Source organism: Carlito syrichta, unplaced genomic scaffold (genome assembly GCF_000164805.1).
Source record: "Carlito syrichta isolate Samal-C Ts95f unplaced genomic scaffold, Tarsius_syrichta-2.0.1 Scaffold315756, whole genome shotgun sequence".
NCBI classification, from domain to species: domain Eukaryota; kingdom Metazoa; phylum Chordata; class Mammalia; order Primates; family Tarsiidae; genus Carlito; species Carlito syrichta.
Window position 1 is genome coordinate 701274 of NW_007259852.1, and position 19177 is coordinate 720450.

The 19177-nt window shown below is 38.8% G+C and overlaps 1 protein-coding gene across 1 annotated transcript in view; it reads right to left on the bottom strand.

Annotated features, from left to right (window-relative positions):
• TAF2 (TATA-box binding protein associated factor 2) overlaps positions 1 to 19177 on the bottom strand; it is an 80099-nt gene that overhangs the window by 6804 nt on the left and 54118 nt on the right. The window contains exons 23-25 of the mRNA XM_008073217.2: positions 15715 to 15944; positions 13106 to 13211; positions 10099 to 10221 (exon numbers count right to left, since the gene is read on the bottom strand). Coding sequence (XP_008071408.1) covers positions 10099 to 10221; positions 13106 to 13211; positions 15715 to 15944 — 459 coding nt within the window. The remainder of the gene's footprint in view (positions 1 to 10098; positions 10222 to 13105; positions 13212 to 15714; positions 15945 to 19177) is intronic.

The following is a 19177-nucleotide window of genomic DNA, read 5'->3' on the forward strand; positions in this document are numbered from 1 at the left end:
TGTCTTTTGCACATTGATTTTATACCCTGAGACTTTGCCAAAATCCTTTATCAGTGCAAGGAGGTTTTTGAAAGATTCTCTTGGGTTTTCGAGGTATAGAATCATGACGTCTGCAAAGAGAGATAACTTGACTTCCTCTTTTTCTTTTTGGAGACCCCTGATCTCCTTGTATTGTCTGATTGTGCTAGCTATGACTTCCAAAACTATGTTGAAAAGGAGACATGAGAGGGGGCATCCTTGTCTTGTTCCAGTTTTCAGGGGAAATGGTTCCAATTTCTGTCTGTTTAGCAGTATGCAGGTTGTGGGTTTCTCGTAGATGGCTCTTACTATTTTGAGGTATGTTCCATTTATGCCTAGATGTTCGAAGGTTTTATCAAGAAGGGGTGCTGGATTTTATCAAAAGCTTTTTCCATGTCTAACGATATAATCATGTGGTTTTTGTTTTTACATCTGTTGATGTATTTAATTATGTTTATGGTCTTATGAATGTTGAACTAGTCCTGCATCCCGGGGATGAAGCCTGCTTGATCATGGTGGATGATTCTTGAGATGTGTTGTTGAATCCAATTTGCTAGGATCTTGCTGAGAATTTTAACATCAATGTTCATCAAGGATATTGGCCTGTAGTTCTTTCTTTGTTGGATCTTTACCTGGCTTGGGTATCAATGTGATGTTAGCTTTAAAAAATGATTTGGGAAGAGTTCCATCTTTCTTGATTGCCTGGAATACTTTCAGTAGGATTGGTATCAGTTCCTCCTTGTATGTTTTGTAGAATTCTGCTGGAAAGCCATCTGGTTCAGGGCTTTATTTTGTAGGTAATTTTCTTATGACATAGTCAATTTCCTGGATTGTTATTGGTCTGTTTAGGGTCTTGATTTCTTCTTGTTTCAACTTGGGGAGGTTGTGTGATGACAGAAAGTCCTCCACGTCCTTTAGGTTTTCAAGTTTGTTTCCATATAAGTATACATAGTAGTCTGATAATCTTTTGTATTTCTTCGGGGTCAGTTGTGACTTGATCTTTCACATTTCTGATTGTGTTTATTGGGTTTTTTCTCTCTTTTTGTTGGTCAGTCTAGCTAGGGGACCATCAATCTTGTTTATTCTTTCAAAGAACCAGTTTGTTTGTTTTTTTTGGTATTATCTTTTTGTCTTCTACGTCCCTAATTTGGGCTTTTGTTTTGGTGATCTGAATTCTTCTGCTGAAGTTAGGGTTTTGGTGGTCTTGCTTTTACAGCTTGCTTTGTTAGGCTGTTAACTTATGATCTTTCCATTTTCTTCATGTGTATTTATAAGATATGAATTTTCCTCTTAGTACTGATTTCATGGCATCCCAGAGGTTTTAGTAAGATGTTTCTGCATTTTCATTTGTTTCCATGTATCTTTTATTCTCTGTTTTGATTTCCATGTTGACCCAGGAGTTGCTTAGCATCATGCTGTTTAGTGTCCATGCCTTTGTGGGTTTTTGGGGAGCTTTGTTTGTGTTGATATTTATTTTTATTTCACTATGGTCTGAGAAGGCACATGACAGAATTTCAACCTCGTGAAATTTGTTTATGCTTTATTTATGGCCAAGGATGTGCTCAATCTTAGAATACATTTCATGTGGTGATAAGTAGAATGTATATCCTGTCGTTGTTGGGTGGAGTATTCTGTAGGTATCAATTAAGTCAATTTGGTCAAGTGTCACATTGAGGTTATGGATTTCCTTGTTGATTTTTGTCTTGGTGATCTGTCTAGGGTCATGAGTAGGATATTTAAGTTCCCAGCTATGATGGTGTTAGAGTTCACTTTTGTTTAAGTTTACCTAGAAGTTGCTTTATGATAGCTGGTGCTCCTATGTTGGGTGCATATGTGTTGAGGATGGATATTTCTTGTTGATGGATTGAACCTTTTATCATTACGTAGGGACTTTTTGTATCTTTTTTAAATTTTTGATAGCTTAAAGGGTATTTTGTCTGATATTAAGATTGTGACCCATGCTTTCTTTTTTGTTCCATTAGCATGAAACTTTGTTTCCCAACCTCTTATTTTGAGTCTTGAGTGTCCTTTCCGGTGAGATGAGTTTCTTGGAGACAATATATTGTTGCCTCATGAAATTTTATCCATTTTGCCATTCTACATCTTTTCAGTGGTGTATTTAGTCCATTCGTATTCAGGCTAATTATTGAAATGTGAGAGTTTATTCCTGTCGTGAGGTTCTTATAGAGTTTGTTGTTGTTGTTGCTGTTTGTTTTCTTTCTTTTGCTTTTTAGATTGATTCATATGTGCTTTCAATCTTTTCCCTGCATTCTTCTGAAGGGTACTGTTATTCTCTTTTCCCTTCTTCTGTGTTTAATACTTAATCTTAAGTGTTTCTTGTAAAGCTGGTCTGGAGGCAGCATAAGCTCTTAGGGATTCGATGTCTGGGAAAGATTTTAATTCTTCATCACTAACGAAGCTTAACTTAGGTGGGTAGGTAATTCTTGGTTGAAATTGTTTATCTTTGAGAACATTGAAGAATGGACTCCAAGCTCTCCTAGGCTGAAGGGTTTCTGTAGATAAGTCTGCTGCTATTCTAATTGGTCTTCCCCAGTAGGGAGTCTGACCTTTTTCTCTCACTCCCTTTAGGAATTTTTTCTTTTATACCTATTTTGTGTAGGCCAATTACTATGTGTCTAGGAGTTGGTCTCCTCATTTGTCATCTTGCAGGGGTTCTCTGAATTCTTGTGTTTGAATGGTCACGTCACTGATGAGATGAGGGAAGTTTTCTTGGATAATTTCATGGAATGTTTGTTCCAGGGTGGTCTCTGTCTCTCTGCCTCAGAAGTCCAATTACTCTTAGGTTAGGCCTCTTGAAATAATCACTCATCTCTTGAAGGTTTTGCTCTGTCTTCTTAAGCTTCTTTTGTATGTTTTTGATAGTTTGGGTTAGTTCCAGATTTTGGTCCTCAAGCTCTGAGATTCTTTCTTCTGCTTGGCTAATTCTGCTGTCCATGCTTATCAGTTTGTTATTTATTTCATTCACTGTATTCTTTATTGCTGTTATCTCATTCTTTCATTGCTGTTGATTCTTTCCTCTTGCCTCTCCTTGATTCTATATTCTATTAATGTTTTAACCTGGGGAGGTTGTGTGATGTCAGAAAGTCCTCCATTTCATCTAGGGTTCTATTAATGTCTTGATATCTGGGTGTGTGGTTTGAGACTAGTCATTCTGGGGGGTTCTTCATTGTTTGCATTCCAAAGTGTGTATTCTCAGTGTCTGACCTTCCAGAGGTCTGTGTGAGACCCATATTCTTCTTTTGGTTTTTCATCATTTGTGTAGATTTTCCTCCCTCCTTCTCTCCTCCTCTTCTTTAATTCTGTTGTGCAGGTACGAAGGGGTATCTTTTACTGTTTGCTCAATCTCCTATTCTTCCTTATGTGAATCCTCTGGCTTTGTTTAATTATGATGCTGGACTGTGGTGGGAAGCTGTACTTTTTGCAGTTTTGAGATTTAATTAAGTGGGGGAGCTGTGATTCAGAATCTATCTGCGGATCCCAGTATCCACTGACAGGCATGTGGGCCCCCTAGAACCTACTCCCCACTGCCTTATAATCTGTCCATGCAGTGGGGGTATAGGTTTGCTTCCTGAAAGCAAAATGAGGTAAGAGAAAGGAAAATAATGGAAAAAGGAAGAAGGAGGGATGAGAGGAAGATGGAGAGAGAGGAGTAAGAGGGAAACAGACAGATGTACCAACTCACAAATGAAAAGAGATACAAATAAAGACAGAAAAGAGTAAAAAACCACACTAAAACATACAGACAATCATATAAACACCCAAGCTGACAAAAACCCCCTATTTATGTACTCTTCCTCAAAAATACCCACACACAGACAGGAAGTCTAAAAAAATAGTAATTAAATAACAGAAACAAAGCAAGTATGAAAACATTATTGAATACTGAAAGAGAGAAAAAATATTAAAACAAAAATGAGCAAAAGAGACAAAAACAAAACAAAAACTCGCTCTGAGGTAGTTCGTGTAAGTTCAACTTCCTTTCAGCTCTGGTCTCCAGTCCCTCCCCTCTGCTCTCAGGGTAGGTTGATATGGTTGCTCTCAGTGTGGGTCAGATGCCTCAGGCCTACTGTGGGAGGAGGGTGGATCAGATCTGGACTCACCCAAGTTGTAGCCTGTCAAGTCTGCCACTCAGATCTGACTTGCCTGTGTCCAATCCAGTGAGGGGGAGAAGCTTCTGTCTCTTCGAGTTTGATGAGATTACCTTAGGCTCCAAGTTGGAGGCTGGGTGGATCTGGGTGGGGCAATGCAGGTCTCTGCCTGGTCCCAGGACAGAGAAAATGGCTGTGGTCAGAGTTTTCTCATCGAGGGTGGGGCTCCTCTCCAGCTCTCCCATCTTCTCTCTCCACAGATCAGATTGGGGCTGTAGTTGCTTTGCTGTCAAAGGTGATGGTTTGGGCCAGGCGATGAGAATCAGCTGTATTTGGCAGGTTCTTCTCAAGACAGTCTCGAGAACAGCAGACGATCCTGTGTACCAGTGGCTCCAATTTCAGGGTGGTAGGAGGTTGCAGTCACCTCTAGAGGAGAGCCCCAGGTGCATGAACCTGAGGTCTCCCCTCAGATGGACTTTCACTCACCCGCTGACACATGCCTAGTCACACAAAGAGTCTATATGGATACTGGCTTTTGCAGAGATTCTCACAGTCCCACCTGTCCCATCACCATCTTGTTGGAAGTCCCTCTGAGCATTTATAGTGGTTAACCTCATAAAAAAAGAGTCAACCAGACACTGTATGCTACCAGGTAGAAGAATACACTATCATCTTATAAACTTAAAGCCAATTAAGCTTCCAGATGCAACTACAAATTTACAGGAACTAAAGAGGACTATAACATGCTAATTATACTATAAGTATATAATTAGCAAATACAGACTTGAAAATGACAGAGCAAAAACTGGTTACTTTAACAAATACAAAGTAAGAGGAGGAAAAAAAGATAATATGAACTAGAAACTTTAGATTAAAAAACAGAGGCCGTATCAGTCAGATGCAATGTGAACCCTATGTGGACACTGATCTAAATAAATAAGTTGTGATAAATAAAAATAAAATAATGGCACTTTTGAGTCAATTTAATTATTCTTATTTTTAAAGATGGAGTCTCACTCTGTCACCCAGACTGGCATGCAGTGGCATAATCATAGCTCAATGCAGCCTTGATCTCCTTGACTCAAGTAGTCTCCTCCCTTAGTCTCCTGAGTAGCTGGGACTACAGGCATGTGCCACCAGGCCCAGTTAATTATTTGACATGTTGTAGAGATGGGGTCTTGCTATGTTGTCCAGACAGGCGTGGACTCAAGTGATCCTCCCACCTTGGCCTCCCAAAGTGCTGGGATTATAGGCATGAGACACCACACTCAGCCCAACTGAAATTTAAACAGTGACTGGATAATTCATACTATAAAATAATTAATTTTTTAGGTATATTTTACTGTTTATGATTTTTTAAAAGTCCTACCTTTTAGAGATACATACTAAATTATTCATGAATGAAATTATATATGCGGATTTACTTGAAAATAATTTAGAAAGGTGGAAATTAATAGGGGTTTAAATTAAACAGGACTAACCATGAGCTGACCACTGCTGAAGCTGAGTAGTACATATAGGGGATTCAGGATAGTAGTTTGACTACTTTACAGTTCTCCATAATAAAGCATTTTCTTTAAAAAAAAGAGTTGCTAGGCAAATTGGCAACATCATGGAAATGCCAAATACCCACAGTCTTTGGTTAAGAAAGTCAATTTCTAGAAATTTATCCCACTAATATGCTCATGTCTATGTGCAAAGACATATACAAAGATATTAATTGAAAATATTTGTAACAGCAAAACATCTGCTCCAATGTTTCCCTATCACCAACACTTATTTCTTAAGTTTTCATTTATTATAGACTATATATACATATATTATAGACTATATATATACACACACATACATATTATATATGTATATATACATGTATTATAGACTATATATACATATTATATATATATGTATATATATACACATATATATTTTAAGATGCTTATTCTCTATTTTTCCTGAATAATTTTTACCAGGTCTAATCTAAGGTGATAAGAAAGTACAGCTTCCTTCCCATGTGGGATTTTATTAACATTCAGACACATGGGTCTACTTTCACAGCAGCATGCTGACGTCATCTACAGACTCTCTACAAAGAAAATGGTACACCACAGCATCCCCTTGACATAAACAATTATACACATAAGCCACATGTCATTTCATGGACTCACAAGATGTCTGGAACTTGAGGCTTACCCAGGATTAAGCATCACTCATTTTAAAGCTAATAAAAGCCTTTTAGTAACCTGAAATCTATGTCCCTATTCCAGATAGCAGTTATACTAGACAAAGGAGACACATTTAATTCATAATACCACAATTTTCCTATTTCATTCTATATAGAAAGAACAAAAGAGAAGTTCAGGGTTTTGTTGTTCTACTCAATGTAAAAATCTTTCCTGGAGACTGGATAAAATGCCCCATGGACAAGGGTTAGGTGCAGTCGATATAACAAATATACAACAAACAGGAAGAGGTGCTTAATATAAGCCAAATGTGAACAGCTTTTCAGCCTATCTGACAAAAATGCTGATAAGAAACAGTGAATAACCTGCTACTCTATTAAGCTCATTTGCACTTAATATATGTTTAACTGTAACACAGAACCTGAAGTTTCCATTAGGAAAGACGTGAGGTCTGTCCTTCAGAGTCTTTAGATCACTGCAAAAAATAAAGTATAGAATTATATTATAATTTAAGAAGAAAAACTCAGTCTGTTTTTCACATTAGAGTTTCAAAAGAAAGACCTCTAGGGCAAGCTCTCAAGCTTTAAAACACTTTTTTAATTAAAAAAAAGTACTAGAATGGTGCTTTTCTTACTTAAGCAAGAAGGTATTACATAACAGAGCAGCCCTGGAGGCAGCTGCAGGGCTGCCCCTCCCACAAGTACCACCAGGGATTTCCCTCTGCTTCTCCCCCAGGCCTCCCAGTAGGCAGGGAGCTACAGCGAGGGAGGGAGGCGAGTGGTGTGTCCAGCCACCACTGGGAACCGTGACGCTTTCTCCAGTTCCCCTGCCTCACCTCAGGAAAGGGAATAAAGGAACACTCTGGCCACTTATTCCTCATGCCAACAGCTGAAGGGGCCTCTGCATGGGACCCCTCCCTGATGGGGTCCCTCACCACATGCCAGGACAGGGAAGATGGAGGAAGAGCTAAAGGCACACCAGGCCTGTGCTCATTCTGAACTTCTGCCCCTTGCAGCCATGCCCCGAGCCTTTCCTGTCCCCCTGGAAGTCTCATCACATCTTCCTCCTGCTTCATCTGAACTTCATCTTGGCTTGTGAATTAAGAAAAGTGGGGCATCACGCCCCAAAGTCCTAGACCTGAGGACCCTGTGTGGTGCCAAGAAGACCTTGGTGCAGGTGAGGGACTACCTGAAAGGCACACGCCCTGACCAAGATGTTACATCTTCTTGTTGAAAGTTTCTTTTTGAAGAAAAGTTCAAATGCCAGATTTTGATGTGTCATATCTTCATTTTAATCAACTAGTTGAGAAACATTTTGTAAGGCTTACACAAACTGGTAAAAGATGGCCCAGTTGAAGGAGCTAAATATGGGCCCAAGAGCCCATTTGTGACCTTTAATCCAGACTCCCTGGAGACTGGAGAAAGGCCACAACTTCCCTGATCACTGCTCCCAGTCTCCCCTGAGCCCCAGATCTCAATGCTGGGTCAAAGTGTCGACTGGAGGGAGGAGGAGAGGACATTCCTTCTTTCCCCTAAGGTTGCAATTCTGACATCCCAGAAGATGGAGCTGAGTGTCTTGCTTACAGAAACATCGTTGTACTCTATGGCTAGGCCTGACACTGCTATTCTTGATCTACCCATCAAGTAAAAGAGCTTCTGTGGGTGAGGTTGTTCCCAAATGAATACATATATAAATACACCTTTGAAATACTACTGTTTTCTCAATTCTTTGAATATTGCTGTTGTTTCAAGATTTGCTCAGTGGCCTTAGGGTACCAGCCAGCATAAATACATCTGAAGGAAGTGCAAAAGCACATTATATACATTCAGAGTAAAGCTCTGCAGACGGTCCACCTCACTGGTGTACATTTTGACTCATGACATTAAGAGACAATAAAGAGTAATTCCAAGATAGTGAAAATGCATTTTAAAAGCAACGTGGATCATTGACACCAAGCACACTGGTGGGCACGGAAAGGTGTAAAGATTTGCTTTTACACATTTTACGGTGCCACATCACAAGGAAAAAACAAACAAATGTATCAGATTCTTTTAGGAACAAAAATTGATTAGACTCTGGGAAATTCAGACAAAAATTATTTCTTTTTAAAGGTAAGGAAGGCAGGCAGAAGCATCATTCTCAAACTCTGTCAAAAAGTCTGAAACTAAGCTGTGCAATTTTAAAACTGAAAAATTCTTCACATCTAGTGTAATTTTAATAAGTATAATAATAATAAAGTGAGATTATAACAAACCCAAAAACAAGACTGAGAGAATACAAAAAATCAGCAGGGGTAAGAAACGTAGAAATACATTAATCAAAGCAAGTGTTGAGGCCCCCCAAGCTAACCTACTTCAACATGTGCCGTGGGATTCTACCACAATGAGCCCAGAGTGTGAAAAACCATGGGCAACTATCACAACACAAGCCCAGAGCATGAAGAGCCACAGGTGACTATCACAATATAAGCCCAGAGCACGAAGAGCTACGGGTGACCGTCACGATACAAGCGCAGAGCGCACAGGTGACCAAGTAGCTGACCTTCTTCTGAACATATCCCATGGGACTCTATCACAACACAAGCCTAGAGCACAAAAAGCCACAGGCAACCACCATAACACAAGCCCAGAGCACGAAGAACCATGGGCAACCATCACAACACAAGCCCAGAGCACACGAAGAGCTACGGGCAGAGTACAGACCCACGAAGAGCTACAGACAAACAGCCATGGGCAACCAGGTGACTGGCCTCATTCTGAAACATATTCTATGAGACTCTATCACAACACAAGCCCAGAGCACAAAGAGTCAAGGGTAACTGCCACAGCACAAGCCCAGAATATGGCCACTGGCGATTATCACAACACAAGTCCAGAGCATGAAGAGCCACGGGTGACTGAGTCAGGGCCCCTACACCCAAAGGCTGAGGTGCTGCTTTGTTCAAAGTTTCTCCTATTAACCACAGTTGGCCTCCAACGCTCCTCAAAGCAACAAACAAGGCTCTTTGTACAACAGTGAATAAAAATATCTTTTATGTAAGCAGAATCCATCAGTTGGAATATAACCAGAAGTTCATAGATTTTGGAGTCTGACTAATGTCTTTTGGAAAAACTGTTCTTTAAAAATGGTTTTGTTTATGTATCTTGTGTTTCACTCTCTGTTCCTTTAAAACTTGAGGACTGAATCTTTGTTCATGTTAGTTCATCAACATCATATATTCACTGTTTATTTGTTAAAATCTTATCTTTGTAAGCAATGAAGAACAGAGTAAGCAGAAAATAATGTGCCTAGTAGAATAGGTCACAAACACATCTGAAGAGAATTACTTTTCATAAACCTAAGCCCAATTGCTGTGAAATAATATAAGAATAGCATCAAGTCTTCACTAATGAATCATAAATCATAAACATGGGGGAGAAACAGATGGCTAATTTTTGATGTCTGTGAAGGTGGAAAGGTACGGGTTTAATGATTTTTACTGAAGCTGGCATCTGTCACAACATTCTTAGCAAAAGCCGGCAAGGAAAGAGAAAATGCTAACATAACAGTTGTCTTTAAATGACATAATGGAGGCTTTTTCTGTTATTTCCGGGTTTTCTATAACAGGAGTACATTACTTTTGAAAAAGAAAAGTCTATTTTAAAACAGCCTTTAAAGTTAGATAATATGTCAGTACACTGCAAGAAAAGCACATTCTAAGATCTATTAAGTATTCTTTTAAGCTGCTAAAGTAACTCTAAAGTTCATAGACTTGTTCTTGAACAAATAATAATAATAACGATAATAACCTGCTCCCTTGCGAGTGAGTTCCATACTCCATTGGGGCTTGGTAGTGGGTGTGCCGTCACCGCCTGAGGAATGCTGAGGTATTAAAGCCGACCGGCAACTAGCTGGCCGATATTTAGAGAGCCCTAAAATGCCAAACAAAAGAAAATAAAGGACTTATTTCTTTGTTTGCCAAGGGGGGAAAAAAAGCCTGTCAGGATTTTGTAAGTTAGCATTAAAATCAGAAGCATCAGAAGCAGTTCAACCACAGTAAAATTCTAACAATAAAAATAATACTATTTTAAAACAACTAAAAATTCCATTTAACTTAATCCTTTGTTATAGTTCCTATAAGCTTAAGTCTGAGAACAACATGCATTTGAGAGTTTGAATGACTTGTTGAACATACAAATTACACCCTCCATTCTGGGAGAGAAACCATGTCATATTTATTATTATTTATGTGGAACTTTGCCCCTCCCTCAAAATTTGCTATTCTGCTATAAAATTTATTCAACAAATGGATCAAATAATTTAGAGATCAAAGAAGACATTTAAAACAGAAAATGGTTTAATGGTGTAATGGGAACAGCATTGTAGTAGGAATCCAGAGATCCTGGTTTTGATTCCAAACTTGTCAACAAATTAGAAATACATTCTGGTAAGATACTTTATCTCTTTGTGTCTTAATTCCTTAATTTGTCACATGGAAAGGTCCTAAGATTTGGGTCCAGCCTTAGCTGGCCATTGGGTAAGCCAAATAGGGCAAGTCACTTAGCATCTCTCTGCTTGTTCTATTAGTCTTCAAATATATCTTAGATTCATATTCTACCTATAGCCAGTTCTCAATTCTATTGGCTCAGTTACTAGATAGTGAAAAATAATTTAGTTCTCATAAATAAATAAATAAAATTAAAACAAAAACCCAAATAAACAGAAAGCAAATCAAGGTGAGTCATGAAGTCTTAGCACAAATGTAACATGTTAAAACAAACAAAAAAATCTCATTCAAATGTAAAGCTCATAAAAGATAACAACCATGGGCTATAAATAGGATTCTCAAACAAAAAGAAATAGCAACAATGGACAGAAAAAGAAAGGTAGTCATACTCATAAGAGAAGAAATGCATTAAAAAGGTAAACTGAAGCCGGGCTCGGTGGCTCAGCCTGTAATCCCGCGCCTTTGGGAGGCTGAGGTGAGTGAATTGCCCGAGCCCGTGGGTTCGAGACCCGCCTGGGCAGCGAGACCTCATCTCTACAATAAATCAAAAAATCAGCTGGGCGTGGTAGTGCATGCCTGTAATTCCAGCTCCTTGGAAGGCTGAGGCGGAAGGATCGCCGGAGCCCAGCAGGTCGAGGCTGCGGTGGCTGGGAGCGGCCATTGCACTCCAGTCTGGGCGACAGAGTGAGACTCCAACTCAAAAAAAAAAAAAAAAAGGTAAACTGAGTTATTATTTTATAGCCACTCTACTAGTTTTAAATTATTATACTGATGACAAAACAGTACTATGACAGAAGCAAAAAATCATCATAAATAACAATTAGAATTTATGTATTAATATGAATTTTAGACACATAATGTTGAGTGAAAAAAGCAAGTCATGTTATAACATTTTCATAAAAGTTCAAAAATACGTACAAATAAACACAGGATCACATACCTATGTGGTATGCTCTAAAGGAAAGCAACAGGATGAAATTAAAAAAAAAGAAAGAAAATTCAAGACAGTGGCTACTTGTAGTGGAGAGGCAGGAAATCACACACAGGGAACGTTCACACATGTTAGGTTGGGTGACAGGTTCACAGACTCTTGTTTTATTACTGTGTTCTGTGACTTATATGCAAGTTACATGAAAGGTTGACGCGCTTAAAAGTTTAAAAAAGCTTATGAGATGAACTGGTATAATCTCTTCAAAAACATTATGGCAGTATGTATCAAGAACTATAAAAATCTTCTAAAGATAAGCATCATACGATATAGCTAACATTAAATCTTTTCACCATTAATACATTATGAGGAATTTACCCAAAGAACAAAAGTTTTTTATATAAAGATATTCAGTGCAGAATTATCTATAATATGCACAAATTAGAAACAATCTGAATGCCTATCAACAGGGAAATAATAAATTATGGTACATCAAATCCACAGTGTCTTACGTAGTATTTTCAAAAGAAAACATTAAGGTTTTTGAGCAATACATGAAAAAGTTTATGATATAATATGCGGAATAGGCAGACAAAAAGAGAAAGTAGTGTCATGAGCAGCATCAACCTTGGCAAAAAATTTTTTAATGTAAATATATTATTATTATTATTTTTTTTTTTGAGTTGGAGTCTCACTCTGTCGCCCAGACTGGAGTGCAGTGGCCGCTCCCGGCCACTGCAGCCTCGACCTGCTGGGCTCAGGTGATCCTTCCGCCTCAGCCTTCCAAGTAGCCGGAATTACAGGCATGCGCTACCATGCCCGGCTGATTTTTTTATTTATTGTAGAGATGAGGTCTCGCTGCCCAGGCGGGTCTTGAACCTGCGGGCTCAGGCAATCCACTCACCTCAGCCTCCCAAAGGCGCAGGATTACAGGCTGAGCCACCGAGCCCAGCTATGTAACTATATTATTACAAAGAAATCAGATATAATTAAGTCATTACTTAAGCTTGCCACATATACACAAAGAAGAAATTAAAGCTATTAGAAGGAATCTGATGAATTTTATAAAAACAAATTCAGAAGTGTGCCAAACATTTAAAAAGGACCAAAATAAAACAGAAAACCAAAAGAAACACTTTTAAAATTTATTATTTTTTCAATATATGTTGTAACCGTCTATGGCCATACTACCCTGAACATGTCCAATCTTGTCTATCTTGAAAGCTAAACAGGGTCAGGCCTGGTTAGTACTTGGATGGGAGGGCGATATTTGTTTTAATCTGATACAGTAATGCTTTATGCTGACTAATCTTAAACTTTCTAGTTGTTCATTTGAGAGTAAAGCAACACACCTTAGAATATTGGCTTTCACTGATCTCACCTGGAGTCGATGGCCTTTCAAGCATGTTCAAATGATGAGAAATGAAGGCCTGGCTGTCATGGACCGTATCCATATCAATCTCCTCTTCATCCTGAGAACTTGAAAACTAGCACACACATACACACAAAACAAAGGAATAAAAGGGCTGTTACATCATACTGCATTTGAATCTTGGCTCTTAGGAAAAAGAGCAGAGAGGCCATAGAATATACCTCCATATATAATCTTAGCAGGAAATAGTCTTTTCCTCAAAAGGTATTAAGAGAAAGATTATGTGGTCCAGCCTCCAAAAGAAGTTGATTAGAAATTACTGGAAATATGACAGCAACTAAAATCTATTCCTATGTTGTGGGAAAAAGTAGTGAGCTGTGGTGTACCATGCACAAATAGTTCCTTCCCCAAACAGAGAAGAAATTTGTCACCACAGATGTTCAATAATTGGTGCCAATGTCTTAGAAGGATGTTTGAGTTCTTTTAAAATTCAGTCTGTCTCATGAGTTCCTGCTAAGGAAAAACCACTGCAAGTATTCAAAAAGACCTGCAAGTGGGTGACTATCCTACACTGTTAATATAGGTTCAACCTGTATTCCTTACTCTGATTTTGAGTTTGACTTTACTGCTACCCTCATTCTTCTCCAGTATTTAACCAGGTTCTAGTGGGGACCCCAGTGGTGTATCAACCTTCCTCTTCACCCCCTGCTAATGAGCTGACATATTACATTATGCTTCCTTGGCAAGGTGACCATTTTCCTGCAGCAATATTCAAGATCAAAATTAGATTTCTGAAGACAAGTAGCTCATATGCTAGCTGAAAAATAACAGCTACAGCAACCATGCAATTAGAGCATGTCCAATGGCTAAAAGTTATCAACAATAGGATCAAAATAAATTTAACCTTTTCCTATCTCTCAGTCTTTCTGGAAGGAGAAGCGAGGTATTTCAGTAAACTTCAGAGCTTTCCTAAAATAAATTGTTTCTTGGTGCCATTTTTTCCTCTTATCTTGACACACGGGCAAGAACTATACATATATTTGTTTTCACAGGTTAATAAATATTTAGATCTGAAAGAGCTCTTTAATGAGACTCTATTTTTCTGTGTAACAATTTGTCTTACTTCTTCACAATTCAAATTCTAGGACACATTTTAAATTTATAACAAATATGTATGATTACATTCCAGAAAATTTAGGTGAATAAGCAAACTGAAAATGACTATTACTACCTAACTTAAAGAGAATCTGAGTTTTAAAGTGTTAAAACACCAGTAGCGAATTGCCAGGCAAATAATCTGGTCTAAATATTGGTGAAAAGTGAAGCTTCAAGTATTGGAGACATTTTGTCATCAGGAAGAAAATCATTTCAGAAAAACTGCCTTTAAATTTCAGTAAAATGACTAATATGCATTCTACAAAATGTATGGTAATTTCATAACGCATAGGTGGAAATAAATGCTTTTATAAAGGCAAACAAACATATACATATATGAGGGGACCCCCCCCTCAAAAAATGTAATTATCTTTTGGAGCAAGGACTCCTTGTAGTACAGGCTTTCCCCACTAGGTAAGTGTTCTAGAAACACATCAGCATTAATGCACCCGCTAGCATTGTTGTGAGAGGCTGCATTTGGCTTCAGTGAATTTTTTTGTGGCAAACAGGCGACTGATTCTTCCACTATGACAATCTGCCCACACTGTGCTATGTTCAGCCGTTTTTGACCAAAAACTGCTGATATCCGTGCCTCACCCTCCCTATTAACCTGATCTCACTCCAAGTAACTTTTTTTATTTCTCCAGATAAAAAAAAGTTCTCAAAGGGAAACACTTTGCTGATGTGGAAGAGGTGAAACAAAAAAATGGCAGAAGCACTAAAAGGCATCAAAATTGACAAGTTCAAAACTGTTTTGAGCAGTGGAAAAAGTGTCTTGACAGGTTTATTGGATCAAATGGAGAGTAATTTGAAGGTAAATGAAGTTTAAACATGTAAGAATAAAGACACAATTTTTAATAAATTAGTTCTGGGTTTTTTGGGGGGTCCCTCCTTGTATACACACACATATATAAAATTTGAAAATGTAACGCACAGTCTCTCAAATAAGCACATCATTCATTTACATGCTTATTCATTCACTCAGTTATTTATTTTTTACTTCCTCACTCAACAAGCACTTCCAGGCACTCTCATATATTCCAAACCGTGCTAGGTATGATGCAGAGTAACAACTACCCAAAGACAGGGCCCTGTCTACACAGCTGTCAGGTACACACATGGACAAGACAGGTTAATATGTACAAGGCCAAGTACTCATTTCTGTTTTCTGCTACTCAGAGAAGGAATATGATGCTCAAATACCAAAAAATCATTATGCTTTCACAAAAGAAGTACATGGACTAGGAGCATGTCTAGTGTTATGTGCAGTTTGTGTAGTCACCAGCAGCATTTTATAAATCATACAGTGCTAAACACGTCAGCCAGCAAGATTTACAATGACACAAGAAACCACGTTAGCAGCTATAAAATTCACCAGTTCACAGGAAACAATGCTCTTCTCTAGAAGGCTCTATGTAATCAACTACACCTTCAGCAATGCAGTGATGTTTAGTGATGCTTACAGGGTGCGGGAATCCAACCAGCGGTGTGTGACTGCCTAGATTACTTGCAGCTTCCTGGCTGCCTGCTACAGCCTCTGGAATGATGGTGGGATTCAAGACAGCTTTCTTCTCCTTTAGATTAAGAACCAACCCAAGCTCTGGCAAGGGTAAACAGGAAGGTCTACTGAGGCCAAAAAGGGTGAAGTACAAGTCCACAGCACCACACCGCAGCCTCCAGTCATGCGAAGTACCTAGGAGGTAAATTAAAAAAACAAGTCAGTATGCACATTTCTCCATGTATTCTTAATTGCTCAGAACATGTATCCCTACAAGAAATGGTGCAACTGGGAAAAACGTTATCACACCTTTCTTACAAAATGAATACTAGCCGGGCTCGGTGGCTCAGCCTGTAATCCCGTGCCTTTGGGAGGCTGAGGTGAGTGGACTGCCTGAGCCCGCAGGTTGGAGACCCGCCTGGGCAGCGAGACCTCATCTCTACAATAAATCAAAAATTCAGCCGGGCGTGGTAGCGTGCGCCTGTAATTCCAGCTACTCGGAAGGCCAAGGCGGAAGGATCGCTGGAGCCCAGCAGGTCAAGGCTGCAGTGGCCGGGAACGGCCACTGCACTCCAGTCTGGGCAACAGAGTTAAGACTCCAACTCAAAAAAAAAAAAAAAAAAAAAAATGAATACTAGACATCAATTAAAAACCTAAGATTCCCAAAATAATATTTTTCTGGTCTTTTATTTCTTCCTTCTCAGTAATTACTCCATACTAACTCATTCTGTGTTCATCCTGTCTGATTCTCTCCATTAATAGTCTACTGGGAGGACATCATTCTAGGAGCCTTAACATGTCCTGTCACTGAAAAAAGTTCCTTTTCTAGAGCTTATGACTTTCAGGTTTTGTTTTTTGTGGTTTTTTTTTTCTGGTTAATCAGGTTTTAAATATGGTAGGAAATCATACAACTACTCAAAATAACAATTCTAAACTTGGACTTGTAGAGGGAGAAAATGTTTTGCTAAACATTTTTCTATGTAATTTTACTAAGTGTTTTATTTAATGGCAGAAATAAGCAAACCACAGGGATGGTAATAGGTAGTAAACATGTCCTTTGCCAGAAGACATCTGCCGGTAGAAACTAACAGTTTAAGGTGGCCGAAAGACTAGAAGCAAGTGCCTTCATTTCTCTGAGTCACAGTTTTTTCACCTCTCAAATAACAGTTTTGGTCTCAAGTCATACCTCAACACATAGCAAAGACAGACATGAGCACAATGATCTCAGAGGTCTTTCTTTTTCTCCACAGTAGGGCACTCCAAGTAGACACTGCTGTCAAAGAGAATTAACTGGAAAGAGAATACCTCACCTGAGGTTAGGCAATCTCTATGGCGTCTAGTTAGAGTTTTAAATGATCTGGAGAATTTAAAACAAGTGAATAAAAGGAATGTGGAAATTCTTCTTGGCAAGAAAAATAAACCCTATAAATATCTAATTCTGACCAAGATCCTGGTTTCAAAAGAGTACCACAATAGTGAAAAAGAAGAAACAAAGGAAACAATTCTGATCTTCGTGATTTTCAACAACAAATATTAGAATAAGTAAATAAATTGTAATCTAACATTGACTTGATCAGATTTACTCTAGCAGATAAGTAACTACTATATTAATTACATGCAAAGGAACTCCGTAATGGGAGAAATCACACCTGTACTGAGGTCATGCTGGAAGGCATGGTGCTGGGCACTCACACACTCCACTGCTGTAAGCAGCTTTCCATACCGATGTGAGAAGCTTCCAATCTTGCTGTGGTATGATGTGCAACATTGTTGGAGTCCAGGGCTCCAGATGAGGATTAGGTTTTCACATCATGAAAACTCCAAAAGTGAGAAATGTGAAAACAGCACACAGTGAAAGCAAGACTTTCATACTGGAAACTTGCTCTCCTTCTCTGAAATATGCACATGGGGACTCTTTGATAGCCTGAACTGGCATCTCGTGGGAGCACTCATGATTCTCTTCCTGAAGCCTTTACATGCAAAAGGTCCACAAAGGGACTTTCATGAGGGAAGGCTGGGGCCTTGGCCCTCTGAGGTAAGGAGGAAGTACTGTGAGCAAGAGAGTTTTTGGCCACCTAGAACCATTGGCCTGCATCTACTTAACCATAGTCACAATGAGAAAAGGAGTGGCTCTTAGTAAGGAAGACTGGAATGGTTCAAGGTTCATCTACTGTTCAGAAGAAGACCAAGCTTGAGGATGAATGTTGCCTAATCGTATGTGCATGCAAATAACCATCCTGAACCTTCCCATGTGTCGGTGACTTTGAAATGAGTCATGCAATTGTGAATTCCTTAAAGTTTTAAAAAATACATCATTTTAATTTTAAAATAAATAGAAAACGAGTATTTTGATGAGCTGGGGTATTATCAGCTTGAGCATGACTGGGTAGAATAGTCAAAGCTCTAAATGCACTCAAGTCCTAGAATATGACTTGTTTTTTCTCGTTTACCCTTTTTTTCTCTTGTAGAGAAGTATGTTTTTTTTGTTGTTGTTGTTATTTTTATTTCTTTGTGGTAGTCTTTCAGTTTGGATGCAGAAATGAACATCATTATTTTGTTCTTAGGGGAAGTTCTTGATAGCACTTTTTTTCCCTCTTAAAATGTACTTATATATTAAAATTGGGGGCTATAAGAGAGTTAAAAAATGAACAGCAGTGCTTCTCTTACAATTGCAAAAGACAGAAAAGGTCAGAGATTAAAAATAAAAACCTCATTGTATTCCAAAATTATGAAATAAAACCTAAAGATGTCACGATATTTTCCGTAATTAAGTTGAGAGACACAGTGGGAAGGAACACTTCTGCTTAATTACCAGTTAGCTCTGTGACCTTGGGCAAGTCGGGGCTATAACTCAGAGGATCAGAGCAGTGCCCTCAGATATCCTTAAGCTCACCTCAAGTCTAAAGTCCTGTGACTTCAAAGTAAGCCACTGCATTAGGGAGAGGCCGGAGACAGCTCCTAATTCCTGCCTTTAGTTATAATATCTTGAAGACGCTTTAATATTCCAGCTATCCCCTCAATCATGTGCAGCGATGAGTGACCGCATATGTGACAAAATGGCAGTCATTCTCTTACCTCTTAGGTAAAACACTGTACATCCTGTCTTCATCAGCAGTTATACTGCGGGACCAACCCTGCTTATCTGAATCAGAAAAACACCCAAGAAATAAGAAACGCAGGTTTGATACTCTCTGTTCAAATCAGAAAGTGCCTGAAGACAACCTCTCAAACAGCAAAGATGATCCTTCCAAAAATCATCTTCATTTTCATTTTCTGAGGTAACTGATATTAACACTGATCAAGTGAAAAAGCTGCTAAGAAGAAAGTTAACTTTGAAGCTGCTGTCTTCAGGACATTTCTGAAAAAAACCCACACTCCCTACTGACGACACATGCTTAGAAATGTGTAGAGTTGAGCCAGTGGCTCAT